The sequence below is a fragment of the Phyllostomus discolor genome, chromosome 2 (assembly GCF_004126475.2).
Source record: "Phyllostomus discolor isolate MPI-MPIP mPhyDis1 chromosome 2, mPhyDis1.pri.v3, whole genome shotgun sequence".
NCBI classification, from domain to species: domain Eukaryota; kingdom Metazoa; phylum Chordata; class Mammalia; order Chiroptera; family Phyllostomidae; genus Phyllostomus; species Phyllostomus discolor.
Window position 1 is genome coordinate 45,778,998 of NC_040904.2, and position 15,527 is coordinate 45,794,524.

General features: G+C 42.7%; 1 protein-coding gene across 1 annotated transcript in view; it reads left to right on the plus strand.

Moving 5' to 3' along the window:
• LOC114491080 (nmrA-like family domain-containing protein 1) overlaps window positions 1-15,527 on the plus strand; it is a 23,487-nt gene continuing 7,960 nt past the window's right edge. The window contains exons 1-4 of the mRNA XM_028505242.2: window positions 1-124; window positions 6,878-7,116; window positions 9,005-9,254; window positions 14,016-14,206. Of these exons, the coding sequence (XP_028361043.1) occupies window positions 85-124; window positions 6,878-7,116; window positions 9,005-9,254; window positions 14,016-14,206 (720 nt within the window). The 5' untranslated portion in view covers window positions 1-84. The remainder of the gene's footprint in view (window positions 125-6,877; window positions 7,117-9,004; window positions 9,255-14,015; window positions 14,207-15,527) is intronic.

The following is a 15,527-nucleotide window of genomic DNA, read 5'->3' on the forward strand; positions in this document are numbered from 1 at the left end:
AACTCTCACTCTTCAAGGGAAACTATTTCAGTTGCTGTCACTGCTCTGAGGAAAATTCAGCTACTACACTATTTGTCTGGTAACATGACCAGCAAGAAAGTAATTGCAGTGTTTGGAGCAACAGGTAAGAAAAACTCCTCACTATGAAGTGCATCCTGACTTGGTTTACTTTCCTGTCTTGTTTTAAAGTCAGCCTGCCTCAGGGCTGAACAAAGAGCCCTCTGGAGGAATGAAGAAAAGTGTCCTGTTGCTTGATTTTCTTATGTGGTAAAGGGGCTGGGTGATTTGATTTTATTTGTCAGAAATGATCTCAGTGGGACATGGACAACTGACATAGTCTCTCTTTCTCAATCCTGTGCTGACTTGTTGGTATCTTTCTTTTTGATATAAGCTATATGCTGGAGACTTTTCTCCATGCACTTCCTGACAAGTAAGAGGAGCAAGTGTGAGAGGCCCGTGGGTTTGCAGGGGATGTCTCATGCCTGACCAATACCCCAGCGATTCTGAAACGGGGGAGTGGGTGGAGGTTAGGAGAGTGTGCTGAGTGAGTTTTCTCACGGGGACAGCTGTGCGGACCTTTTAACTGCCATCTCTGCTTTCAGTCTTGCCTCCTTGATAATCTGTTCTTTACAGCTAGAGCCATCTTTGCAAAATGCTCATCTATTCAGGCCATTCCTATGAATAGGAATCTGTTCCCATTTCAGCCTCTTGATGATCCATTTGAAACTATCAGATGATGACATGCCTCTGCTCAACACCCTCCAACACCCTCCCCCATCTCAATCCAAGAAAAATGCAAAGTCCAGCTAATGGACCCCCATCTTCTACCCTCCCCTTTTCTTACGGTGCCTTTTCCTCAAGCACACTGCCACCTTAATTCCTTTGCACTAGCTGCCCCTTTAACCTAGAATAATCTTCCTCCAGTTACCCTCACAGCTTTCTCCCTCATGTCCCCCAAGCCTCTGATCAAATGTCACTGTCTCCGTAAGCAGTTTCCAGAACTTCACATGTACCATTGCAACTCCGCCCCACCCTGCTGCTGTGTGGCTGCCCTGCCTGCTTGATTTCTCTCCACACTAGAATAAATATAAGCTGTATGAACAAAGGAATTTTGTATGAAAAGAGGAAAGGATTAAAGCAGGAAGAAGAGAGAAATATATTTGCAAAAACCAATAGCCAGTTATGCCAGAAGCCAAAAAACTTATATGTATGACCCTGGACATGAACTAAGGTGAGGGAATGATGGTGGGAGGGGAGATACAGGGAGGAGGCGAATAAAGGGGATAAAAAAAATGGGGCCACTATAATAACATAATCAATGAAATATATTAAAATTTAAAATAAAGAAATGGAGATCACATGGAGGGTTATCAGTGGGGATAGGGAGGAGGGAGAATAGGGGAAAAGGTACAGAGAATAAGAAGTGTAATTGGTAGTTACAAAATAGACAGGGGGTGTTAAGAATAGTATAGGAAATGGAGAAGCCAAAGAACTTATATGTATGACCCATGGATTTGAACTAAGGGGGCAGAGGAGGGAATGCTGGAGAGAATGGGAGCACTGGGCAGAGAGGTGTAAAGGGGAGAAAAAAATGGGACAATTGTAATAGCATAACCAATAAAATATACTTTAAAAATATAAAAGATAAAAGGTAAATGGGACTTGGGGATGACTGTATAAGGCATTAGGGTGAAGGTGAGAATATTGTTTTTTTCTGAAAAAAATAAGAAGCTTTTAAAAGATTTTGAGCAGAGGAGAGATCAAAATGACTTCTATGTTAAAAGGATCATTTTAGCTTCTGTTTTGCAAAGAGAGTGCAGGGGGCAAGGGCTGAAGCAGGAAAACCTTTTGAGAAGCTGCTGCTCTAATCCAGCCTAGATGACCATGGCTTCCACAGGTCTGGTAGCAATGAGGTGGTGGGAAGTGATCACATTCCAGATGTATTTTAAAGAAAGCTAAAACAGGGTTCACTGATGGACCAGATAACAGGTGAGAAGAGAGGAGTAAGCAATGATTTCAGAGTGCTCAGAGCAGCTGGAAGAACACGTTGTGCGATCACTGAAATGGGGGAGACCGTGGTGGGAGCAGGTCAAAAAAGGCCAGGGGCTCTGTTTTAGTCTCAAGCTTGAGTTGCTGCCTAGACATCCAGAGTACGCAGTTGAATAAGAGCCCTGGGAGTGGCTCTTAAAAGAATCAGATTAGATGTGTCAGAGTTGATTAAAGTTGCTTCCTACTTTACTAAGGGAGTGGACGGATTACTTTATTGCCCAGGTCTTGTCCCTACTTCAGTTACCATGGAGTTCTGGGTGTGTTTGGGAGTTTGAGGTAGGGTTGCCCAATTTAGTAGATAAAAATATAAGATGCCTAGTTAAATTTGACAGGGACATGTGTTAACTCTTACCTTTGTATGCGTTTGCATATCAGACTCTGAACAGTGCTTGCCATTCCAATGCACCTGTAGACGAAAAGGGGGTTCTATGGAAAGTTACCTCCCAGGGTCATCTGATCACAAATCTCTAACTGGTCAGGTCATGGTGGGTAGGCATGCCCAGGCACATAACTTCTTTAGTAAAAGGCTTATCTTTGCCTAAAGCTAGTCCTGTCCATTGCTTCTTTGCATCTAGGTGCTTCTTTAACATGCCTTTGAAATAAGCCTTAACCACCCTCAGGAGAGCACATAATCTTGTTAACTATCCTGTAATCCAATTCCTGCTTTGCTTTCTGCCACCTTGTATCTTCCTTATGTTCTCTCCTTAATTTCAAGTGCATAAAAGAAACTGCAAAACTGTTATTCTGTAGAGTATTTGAGATCTTGCTCCCTGGCATATGTCATCAGTTGGCTCAAATAATATTCTTTCTTTCTTTCTTTCTTTCTTTCTTTCTTTCTTTCTTTCTTTCTTTCTTTCTTTCTTTCTTTCTTTTCTTTCTCTCTCTCTCTCTCTCTCTTTCTTCTTTATTTTTTGAAAGAGGAAGGGAGGGAGAAAGAGATGGAAAGAAACATCCATATGTGATAGATACATTGATAGGTTGCCTCTCACATGCCCCCAATTGGGGAGCTGGTCCACTATCCAGGCATGTGCCCTGACTAAAAATTGAACTGGCAACCTTTCAGTTAGCAGGTCTGCACTCAGTCCTCTGACCCACACCAGCCAGGGAAGCTCAAATAATTTCATTATATCTATGAGAGCTCAAACTCATAAAAATTCTCTATAGCTTTGGCCATTTCTTATGTTGACACTGTCTGCAACATGGAATCACCTGGTAGGGAACTGGACCCAAGAGAGAACAGTCCAGAACAAGCAAAGAAGCTCTAGGACAACTGAGTATGTCTAGAATGGATACTCTGGGGGCTGCTTTTATGGGTTCATAGGTTTATGTCATTCTTTGCTATTTTAAAGGAACAGGGCCAAAATGGATGAATTCCTCTCCTGGTTTTGGTCTTAGTAAAACATTAAAAGTGACAGTGGTTAAGAGAGCCAGTCCTGGTTTAGGTCCAGTTCCTCTTATTCTTTCATACAGGTCCAGGCAGGACTGTTCACCTCCAAAGCTATGAGTTGAGAGCACAGAGGTTTCACTCTTTTCATCTTTCTTTCATTCATTCATTCATTCATTCACTCATTCATTCCTCCCCTGAACTTGTCAGGTTTTGTACATGGCCCGTTTTCATCCACAGTTCAACATGTAGATGTTGAAAACTTGGAGTTTGCCAGAGAATAGTCTCAGCACATGGTTGGGAAACAGGGATGAAGAGTAAGCAGTTTCTGTCCTCAAGGAGAACCTAGTTTAGTAGGAGGGTTATAAGGAAATAATTACAATAGTTGATGATATGGGCTGAATTGTTTCTCCCCCCAGAATAATTCATGTATCCTAGCCCTAATCTCTAGTACCTCTCTAAATATGACTGTATATGCCAATAGGGCTTTCCTGACGTAATTATATTAAAGTAAGGCCATAATAGTGGTCCCTAACCCTATGGAACTGGTGTCCTTTAAAGAAGAGGAAATTTTCGTGCACACAGAGACAGACAGGAGGGGCTAAAGTGCACAAAGCAAAGACCGTGTGAAGACACGGTTAGAAGGCTGTCCATCTGCAAACCAAAGGGAGACATCTCAGGAGAAACCTTCACAGCAACACCTTCATCTTGGGCTTCCAGCCTCCAGAACAGTGAGAAAATAGATTTCAATGGTTTAAGCCACAATCTGTGGAATTTTGTTATGGCAGGCTTAACAAGTTAATAGAGCCAACAAACATTTTATATTGAATTTTTTATTTTTATAGATGTGCATATAATACTTTTAAGTCTACCTATAAGTCTTACAAAGAAACCCAGCAGACCCTGCCCTACCCTTTCCACATTTAACTCTTCTGTTTCTACTGGTGTTTGTCTCCATATTTCCCAATAATGTGGTATTAGGCTGTTCCTTGATTTTTCAGGTTAGATATTATTCATTGTCTGTAGCTGCCCTATATCCCCAGCCCCAAGCAGTACTTCCTGTTTCTCATCCTCCCCATATAATTTATAACAATTTGTGTTTTTCATATAGATGATGGACTAATATGGACTCTTATTATGACTATGTAATTATTGTTCATACTTGAGCCATTGTAGTGTGCACTTCTTTTCTCATGTAATTTATTGTTTTCCCTGAAATTAATAATTGCCTTTATTTTTTATTATTATTTTTTTTGCAGATTTTTTATTTTTATTTTTTAAATATTTTATTTATTTATTTTTAGAGAGGGAAGGGAGGGAGATAGAGAGAGAGAGAGAAACATCAATGTGCGGTTGCTGGGGGTTATGGCCTGCAACCCAGGAATGTACCCTGGCTGGGAATTGAACCTGGGACACTTATGTTTTATTTGTTTCATTTTATTTGTACCTATCACTCATTTTTTCCTTTAATCTGTCTGTTCTGTTTTTTTTCTTTCCACGGAGGACTTCCTCTTGGAATGCTATCTTTTTCTATTTCAATCTTTCTAGGATTCTCTTCACCATTATTCTAATAATTCTCTTTGCCTTTCTCCTGGGTTTGGTTTCTGTTTCTTGGGCTCCTCTTGTTTGCTTTACTTTGTCTTTTTGCTGGAGCACTTCTTCCAGCAGCTTACAGAGAAAGAGTACATAGGAATTAAATTTTTGAGATCTTGAGTTTCTGAAAATGTCTTCATGTAGATGTTTAGAATCAATTGATCATTTGGTTAAGTTTAAAATTCTAAATAGAAATTAATCACGCCTCTTACCCCCTGCCCCCCACCCAAATAGCATTACTCCATTGCTTCCAGTGTTATAAAGAAATCTGGTGCTATTTTTATTCCCCACCTTTGAATTAACTACTCTTCTACCAAAGTTTGTAAGGTTTTTTTATTCCCAGTGTTCTGAAACTCCACAATTGTATAAATAATAATGTGGTACTTTATTTATGCATTGTGCTGGGTACTCAGTGGCCCCTTAGTCTGGAAGGTCATGAGAAAGCCTTGAACTCTGGAGAATTATCTTCTTTGATAATTCCATATGTCCATTTTCTCTATTCTCTCTTTCTGGAATTCCCCTGGCTTCATCTTCTACGATTGCTTTTCTGGTTGCCATTTCTATGGGTTTTTTCCTTCTAATCCTGAGAGATTTCTCCAACTTTTTCTATTGAAAACTTATTTTTGCTATAATAGTTTACATTTCTGAGAGCTTCATCTTCTCTTCCGGATGCTCTCTCTCCTTCTCTCCCGCCTCCCGCTCCCTTTTCGTTGGTGCGGCATGCAGATGGAGTGTTCTGAATGCAAAACCTTTTCCAGTCTCTGAGAATATTAATACTTTAAAACTTCTCTTCATTGTATTGTTTCTGTTTCCTTTTATCATTTTGTTTATTTTGGTTTTGTTGGAGGCTTTCTTCAAATATCTGGTGACCTTTGGCTGTCTGTTCATATTTACTACTAGAGGACTAAACTTCAGCTGAAATCCTTGGGCAAAAGCAGAGCTTATTGAACGGCAGACCCTGTAGGGTTATTGGTGGTGTATCAGTTGGGATTTCACAGGAAACAAGTGCCACACTCTTTCAGAAAAGCCAAAGAAAAAAATAATGGTGGAAAGGGAAGAGACCAGTAAGAAGCAAGTAAGCAACAGGAGGAAGAAGCAGAGGGTAAGAGAGACGACCAAAACCCAGGGAAAGTAGCAAAGATGACCAAAACCTCCCCTCCTGCCCTTGGGTCTCCTGCTGATGCCTCTCATTGTCCAGACCTAACCTGAGAGCAAGTGAGCCTATTGATGGGGTCCACACAGGTAAGCCTCCCAGGGCATTAAGCAGGTGAAGGTAGATCTGAAGGCACAAAAAACATATTCAAGACTGGTATGCAACCAATTTGATAGAGGATCTCAAATGTCAGTAACTCAGCACAGTGCCTGGCATATATCAGAGAGCATTCAGTATATACAAGTAGAGTAGATAAATTAGGCTAGTAATGGTCATATCATTGATGGCCTTAAATACCATAAAAAGAAACTTAGCAAGTTTTCAACTGTTAAAAAAATGTAAAATAGGAAGCTCTTTTGAGAGTAAAATTGTGTGAAGAACCTCAAGATAAAATCTATAATCAGATAAAAGTACATTTCCCAGTTGAATCTGGGCAGAGGGTCTGGCACCCCCTCCTTTGGCCTCCTTGTTGCCTCAGGGCTCTCCCATTCTTTCTTTTCACTGTGGATTCTGCAAAGGTGCCTCTAGTGAGGCTGCAGGAAATCTATTTTGAAAACCACTCTTGTAAACCATGGGGATGCTGCCTGAAACAGTTACCACAACAGCTGTACTCTGAATAATGGGGCTTCCTGTCCAACTGTTCTGTAGTGAACATTCTTCCTGATTTTTCCTCTGTCTCTTCTTCCCCAATCCTGCAGGAGCTCAGGGTGGCTCTGTGGCCAAGGCCATTTTGGAGAGCAAAAAGTTTGCTGTGAGAGCTCTGACCAGGGATGTGACTCGACCCAATGCATTGGTGCTCCGTGACCTTGGTGCTGAAGTGGTAAAAGGGGACCTGAATGATGAAGCATCAGTGGAGGCTGCCTTAAAAGATGCCTATGGGGCCTTTGTGGTGACCAACTTCTGGGACCATCTCAGCAAAGAGAAAGAAGTGTGTCAGGTGGGGACACCTTTGAGCATCTCTTCTTACACTGGCTTCTCTGCCCTCCCTTGAAGGGGGTAGGCCCTCAGTCTGGGCGAAAACATGAACATCACTCCACAACATCTCACTGGTATTTATGAAATATAGGTATTTCCAGTACTTGTTAGAGGTGGCTTTCATTGTAAAATCGGTGCTATGCAGCACACACCCACACTCAAGACCTCAGAGATTGGAGAGTGACTGTGTACCAGAGCCAGTCATTAAATGCTCCCCATTTGTTTGCAGATGACATATGAAGGGTACCCCACAAATTAAGGTAACTCTGAAGTGAAGAGGGAAAAACAAAAATGTCATGAGTATATTTATGCTCTGGCAGAGAATCTGGGGAGAAATCAGTAATGGGTACATGGAAAAGGAACTGAACAAACAAGTAAACAAACCCACAATGATGAACATGAGGGAAAATAACATTTTGTAGAAAAAAATAAATGCAACCATAGAATGTTACATGGTTCAACGTCAGCTGAGTGTAAGCACTGAGAATTGATCTATCCCAAAACTATGATATCAGGAATACACATATATGTGTGACGGTGGTGATGGACTGTGTGTGTGAGAGAGAGAGAGAGGGAAAGGGGAGCGCTAAAATGAAGCCTCATCTTTCATAGTAGGAATTTAGTAGGTGGTATTTTAAATGGAAAAAATCAAGAATTAGCAGTGCAAATGTGTTGTTTAGAGATGAACAGCAAAAGCAGATGAAAGTGGTTACTTCTAGAGAGTAGTTATCAGCATGGGGGCTCAGAGAACATCTTTGTCATTATAAGTTCTATCCCCACCATGATGGTACTATTTGAAATTATATATAAGTATAAATTGGAAAAATATGAAGATTAGATTTGAAAAATGTAATGCATGGGATCAGTATCTTGCAGAAATGGCACAATTAAAAATATTAAGAACAGCCTTCGCTGGCGTAGCTCAGTGGATTGAGTGCAGGCTGCGAACCAAAGTGCCGCAGGTTCGATTCCCAGCCAGGGTACATGCCTGGGTTGCAGGCCATAACCCCCAGCAACCGCACATTGATATGTTTCTCTCTCTATCTCCCTCCCTTCCCTCTCTAAAAATAAATAAATAAAATCTTAAAAAATATTAAGAACAGAATTAAACCATTTCAGGAGTGTCTGTTAAATTAATTATACCATTTATAGCTTGTCTTTTAGTGATAAGCTTTGGAAGGGCTTATTTTAGGAACTCTGGGTTCTAGTTCTGATATTCACTCAATGTGAAGTCCAGGGGTACTGAGTCACTTCTCTGCTTCACTTTCTGCATCTACTAAACCAGATTAACTATATCTTCCCTGCTTGCTACATGGGGCTTTGTCAGGAAAGGAGAAGAAGAAACCAGTGGAGAGAGAGGGGGAGAGAGAGAGATGAAGGTGCTTTGGGCATTCTGGAACTAAAATACAAAAAAAGAGAATGTGTGTGTGTGTCTCTTCATTATGCTCTCAATTTTGAAATGGTGTGCAGATATAATTCATTCCCAGAAAACATTATTACACTATATATTGTTTTCTCAGGCATCCCTGAGCCTCATATATAAATAAACGTGGCAGCTGATCACAAAGATACTGATAGCTCAGGGGAAGGGACCAAATCTTCCTGACTGTTCCCACCAGGCTGACTCTTAGCCTCTGATGAAGTTCAGCATTTTGACACGGTGGAGCCTCTGCCCCCTAGTGCTGGTGGCCTCTGAGATGGTAACTTGAATATATTTTGATGCTGGAAGAGCTTCCTCTCTAAGGAAAACAATAAGAAAAAGAGGGGGTAAGGGAAACCAGCACTTGCCCTCTTGTCCATCCATATGCAGAAACAGTGATCTACATAAAGAATTTACATTTCTCTCTCAGGGAAAGTCGGTGGCGGATATCGCCAAGCGCCTGGGTCTGAAGCATGTGGTGTACAGTGGCCTGGAGAATGTCAAGCGCCTGACTGGTGGAAAGTTGGAAGTTGAGCACTTTGATGGGAAGGGAGAGGTAGAGGAATATTTCTGGTCCATTGGTGTTCCTATGACCAGCGTCCGCTTGGCAGCTTACTTTGAAAACTTCCTCACCATGTGGAAGGCTGTGAAAGCCTCTGATGGAGATTACTACACCTTGGGTAAGTGGTAGTTTGCAGTGAAAGTAACCAGACACCTGCTGTCCTCCCCTCCCCCACCCTCTTGCCCTTCCCTCCCCCCATTTCAGTGGACATCTATCATTTGAGTGCCTCCTGCGTGCCAAACCTCTGTGTGAAGTGCTGAGAGGGAGACCGCATGGTTTTCGACTTCACAGAGGACTGCTTCTTGGGCTGGAAACAGAAAGGATTTCACTTCCAGTCTTAGCAGTCTGATGCTCTTTGTATAAGTAATTAGCTATGTGACCTCCAGACTTAGTTTCCTCATGTCTAATGGAAAAGTTGGACAAGATGACTTCTAAAGGCCCTTCTAGCTCATGCATCTGAAATTCTGTGGCAACAGGAAAGCCATTCTTCTCTTGACCTGCATCCCATGGTCAGAGTCTCTAGAGGGGCCCTGACTCCCCAGAGAAAGCGTCTGATTCTGTAGGTCTGGGCTGGGGCCTGGAAGATTATAGTTTTAACAAGAATTGCTAGTAATTCCAATGCTTCCAGTCCACTGGCTGGAATTCCCCTACCCTTTGGAGGCATTTTCTTTGCCCAGAGTGCAAAGTTGCTCTGTGGATTGGAGGGACTATGGGAATATCAACAGCACAAATTCAGTCTTTTTTCTTTGGCACGTAGTTGAGACTTATCAGAGGCATAACTAGTGGCAGCCACAGTCAACCCGGAGCACCTGGTATACGACAGACAACCTGAGTAGTAGTTCAACAGGTGGCTAGATAAATGTACAAATGTGATACAGTGCTTTTTAGTCCCACTTCCTTTCTTCCTACGCCCTCACCAGCTTTCAGAAGCCAGCTCACTGACATTTCCCAGGCCCTGAAGTAGGACACTGGAGTCTCTCAGTTAAATTGGCTTGGGTAAAGAGGTGATGCCCTAAATTACTTCTGGTGCTCGGTTCCATAGCAGGCCCCAAAGTCTGTATAACCCAGTCTTAGGTATTCCTGAGTCTCAGGTATCGCTCTCCATTGTAGAAATAGCTAATACTTGCTAAGGGCCTGGCACCACACTATTCACCTTCATTTTACAGATGAGGAAACTGAGGCAAGATACATTAAGGAACTTTCCAAAGATCACTAATAAGGCAGCGCCAGGACATGGAGTGTGGCAGTCTGGGCCTAGAACCATGTTCATGACCATTGTCTCATGGCTGCTTTTAATCTCATCCCAAGACCCTTAATTCTCAAACAAAAACAGACCTCAAAGGCAGAACAGGCTTAGCTCTGAGGGCCTCAAAAAGCACAAACTGCTTTACAAATATAAAATACAATTATAATTTAACCTGAACAGGTAATTTGCCTACCAAGAAATTGAGGTGCAAAGCTAACTTAGCTACAAAAGACTAAGTATGAAATTTAGTCCCCGGCTGCTAATCTCGAAGTCACTTTTACAATGGACTGAAATTCAGAGACCTTGATTCTTGTCCTGGCTGGCTGCTTCCTAGCTGTGAGGCAGCAGGTGAGTCAATAGGCTTTGTTTCTTCATTTAAAAAAAGAGACTTCTGGGGCTAGACCGTGTCCACTTTGGGTTCCAGCCTCAGGATTCTGGGATTCTAGGGATCTGTGAGAGGCTATATCACACTGTAGGAGGGTAACAGGTTTTGGAGTGACATGTGAGGGTTTGAACCCACTTCTGGCAAGTACCTGATACTCCTATGTTTCAAAGTTGTTTTTAAGATTGAACCAGCCAATATTTTTGTTTGTTCCTTCTTTTATCCATTCAATAAATACTTGAGGGCTTTCTGTGTGCCAGTCATTTACTGGGGAATCAGAATCAGTAATAAATAGTTCAGAACAAATAGCTCTGTCCTCGTGAAGCTCTTTTTGGGTGAAGGAGATGGATTACAAACATAATAGATAAGTAAGGCATATTGTATGTTAAGTGCTACGTAAAAAAAATAGATCAGGGAAAGGTATATATGGAGTGCTACCAGTAGGGTGATGGCATGTGAAATTTAAACAGGCTGACCAGTGGGCCTCTTTGGGAAGGTGACATCTGAGCACCTTCTGATAGAGCTAGGTGGTGGGCTGTGCGGGTTCCCAGGAGAAGAACATTTTGGGAAGAGAGAGCAGCTCGTGTGGCTGAAACAGAGCAAGTAAGGGAGAGTAGGAGGAGGTGAGGCCAGAGTTAGCAAAGGTCTGGTCCCATAAGGCATTGCCTTGTTTTTTAAGGGACAGAGAGCCATTGGAGGGCATGGGCAGACATGGTGTGAGCTGACTTTAGTTTTACAGGTTCACAGAGAGACCATGGAAAGGCAAGAATGGCAGCAAGGAGACTAACCATGCAATAATCGAAGTCAAAGACAGCGGTCCAAGGTGGCTTGGACTGGGGTGGTAGCAGTATAGATGGTGACAAGTGGTCAGATTCTGGACATGGGACTTCCAAAAGACCCAGAAAGATATGGGATGTGAGAGAAGTGTCGAACTGACTCCAAGGTTTTTGACTTGGAGAGACTGGAATGGTAGAGTCACCATTAACTGAGATGGGGAGTTCTGCAGGAGGAGCAAGTTGTTGGGGGACACAGGAATTCATTTGGGGGCACATTGAGTTTAACATGCCTATTAAACAGTCAAGTAAGGATGTTGAGTAGGAAGTTGAACAAACAGAGTCTGGAATTCGGCAGAGATGTCTAGGTTGGAGACATGACTAACCATACTTTGCACACAGCAGATGCTTGCTAAGTGGTTGCTTTAAAAAAAAAAGAACAAAAAAAAACTTCCGGCAAGATGGAGGAATAGGTGGACGCACCGTACCTCCTCATACAACCAAGATTAGAAAACCAATATTTTACAACAATAATTTACTATCAGAATAACACCCAGATCCGGCAGAGGATTTATCTGAATGGAAGTCGGGCAGCCAAGAAGTTGAAGTAGACGCGTTCATCCGGACTGGTAGGAGAAGACAAGCCAGCGGGCGCGGGGCTGGCTCCGGTCGGCGGCGCGCGGAGGTCGGGGGAAGGTTTGGCGCGAAATTGGCGCAAAGCCATGGGGCGCGCAAGAAGGCAGCGGTGATCCCTGAGTACGCAAGCTGCGGCTGGCAGACCCAGAGGGGTAGTGATTGTGGACCAGGGCAGAACTCGCGGCCCAGAAGCCCAGACAAGGGTCTGAGTCCAGGGGAACGGAACTACCGCCATTGTTTTCTCCCCTCCCGCTCCGGCTCCGCTCCCGCTCCTGCCCCGCCCCCACATATAACGTCACAATCTAGCCACTGGTGAGCACCTAAGGCTCCGCCCCTCACCGTAACAAGAGCAACCAGACGGAAAAAAAAAAGGAGAGACGGGGAAAAAAAAAAACAAAACCATGTTTTCAACAGAGCAGATCAGTCCCCCAGGACTCATCCTTTTGAGTGACCAAGAATTAGCCAATCTATCAGATGCTCAGTTCAAAACACTGGTGATCAGAAAGCTCATGGAACTGGTGGATTTTGGACGAAATTTAGATGAAAGAATGCAGATTACCATAAAACAGATGCAGGAAGACACGTGGAGGAGAGCCAATAGTGAAAGGAAGGAATATGAGTCTCAAAACAATACAGTGGACCAGAAGGAAGATAGAATCAACCAAGCAGGAAAGCATGATGAAATAAGAATTCAAAAAATTGAGGAAAAGATTAAGAGCATCCAAGACACCTTTAAACGTTCCAATATCCGAATTATAGGGGTACCAGAATCAGAAGGGGAAAAGCAACAGATTGAGCACGTATTTGAACAAATAATAGAGGAGAACTTCCCCAACCTGGCAAAGGGAACAGTCTTCCAAGAAATCCAAGAAGCTCAGAGAGCCCCAAAGAAGTTGGATCCAAGAAGAAACACACCAAGGCACATCATAATTACATTAGCCAAGGTAAAAACGAAGGAGAGAATCCTAGAAGCAGCAAAAGATAAGGGGACAGTAACCTACAAAGGAGTTCCCATCAGACTGTCAGCTGATTTCTCCAAAGAGACCTTACAGGCAAGAAGGGGCTGGAAAGAAATATTCCAAGTCATGAAAGACAAGGACCTACATCCCAGATTGCTCTATCCAGCAAAGCTCTCATTTCGAATGGAAGGGCAGATAAAGTGCTTCTCAGATAAGGTCAAGTTAAAGGAGTTCATCATCACCAAGCCCTTATTTTATGAAATGCTAAAGGGACTTATCTAAGAAAAGAAGATAAAGAAAAGGCATGTATAGTAGAAGGACAGCAAACTCACAAATATCAACAACCACACCTAAAGCAAAACCAAAAGAAACTAAGTAAACAATTAGAACAGGAACAGAACCACAGAAATGGAGGGCACATGGAGGGTTAGCAGCAGGGGGGTGGGAGGAGGAGAGAGGGGGAAAAGGTATAGAGAATAAGTAGCATAGAATGCAGGTTGAAAATAGGGGGAGGGCAAGAATAGTACGGGAAATGTAGAAACTAAAGAACTCATAAGTATGACACATGGACATGAACTAAAGGGGGAAATGTGGGTGGGAGGGGGGTACAGGGTGGAGGGGAGAGAAGGGGGAAATGGGACAACTGTAATAGCATAATCAATAAAATATATAAAAAAAACAAAAACAAAAAAACAAAAAAAAAAAAACAGTACTCAGGCATTATGGTATTATTCTAAAACAAAACATTGTAACTAATTGTGCATAGATTATGGCCACGCAGTGTTACATTGCTTTCCTATACCTTTTGTTTAAGTGGTTGAGTAATTCAACTTGGTGAGGATGTGATGTAATTAGCTATTTTTATCTTTTTTTTTTTAACTAGCACTGCCTATGGGGGACATACCAATGGATGGCATCTCCGTTGCTGACGTTGGAGCAGTTGTCTCTAGCATTTTTAATTCTCCAGCAGAGTTTTTAGGCAAAGCTGTGGGTCTCAGTGCAGAAGCATTAACAGTACAGCAATATGCTGATGTTTTGTCCAAGACTCTGGGGAAAGAAGTCCGAGATGCAAAGGTGAGTTCTTAGGAGACATAAACACGATCACAAGAGTCCACCTTGGGTCATGCCCCACTGACTTACAAATTCTGGTAGACTTTCTATGAGTTTAGGCAGGCTTCAGCTTAGGCTGTCAGAGGAAACTGAAAAGGGTTTCAGTTCCACAAATCTATCTTATATTAGTGCACTTGAATCCCACCTTTATGGCTTTATTTGTTTGACTTAGGGCTAATCAGCTCGTTAAACTAAAATTGCTGTCGGGCAGCAAGAATTTAGAATCTGAAGACCGAGGTACAACGTATTCATATACACCACCCAGCTCTGCTCCCGTAAGCAGTTACACTGATCACGCCAGTCTGCCAGAGCTCCTTGGTGTGGCGCAAGGTACTTAGCCTCTCTGTGCCTCAGCTTCCTCATCTGTGAAGTGGGACAATAGCATCTACCTCAGGGTGTTCTTGTGAAAATTAGAGAGAATATATTTAAGGGTCTTAGCATAGGGTTTGGCACATATATCAAGTACCGGTCGGTATATACCAAGTACCTATTATGTACCTGGTGCTGTCTTTGAGGAGTTTATAGCAAAGTCAGGGTGAAAATGTTAATGCACGTGATGTCACAGTGATCAGTACAAGATGGGACACTATAGGTGCTTAGTTGTGTTGTCCACACTATGGTGACCACAGAAGGGTAGGAGAAGGCTTCATGGAAAAAGTGGTTCTGAAGTGGTCCTTGAGAGTGGGCAAGACTGTGTCTAGGTGGAGGGAACGATGGGGCTGGCTAAATTCTAGAATTTTAAATCCTCCCCTGGCTAGATCCACATGAATGAACCCGAGGCAGTATGAGGAAGAGAAGTAAATCCTGACTCTGTCCTTATCTGTCTGTGGAATCTTGGCAAGTTACTTAACCTCTCCAGCCTCAGTTTCTTCATATGCTAAAAAAGTTATTATAGGCCTCTAATAGGATTGTTATGAGGATGAAATGAGGTATAAACAGCAGGCACTTTGTAAATACTAAGCCCTCAATAACTGATCTTGGTACAAATTGGGTGGGAATGGCCTGACTGAAGCGTGGATAGGACAGACCTTTTACAGAAAAGTGAGGAACTGATGATAATATGCATTACCAGCCATTTCTTCAAAGCAAGTGTTGGTAAAAGGAAGGAGAACAAGCCTTTTGGGAAGGAAGTGTGTGTTCCTGTGTGCCCTGCAGAGACCCTCAGAGCTGAAAGGAGGACCCGTACTTCTTTCAAGCTGGCAGGCCTTGAGTAACCCGGCTCTTTGCCTCTCTTGGCTGCACTCTCTCATCTGTAAAATGAGAGTCTTGTTTGGATGATTTCTAA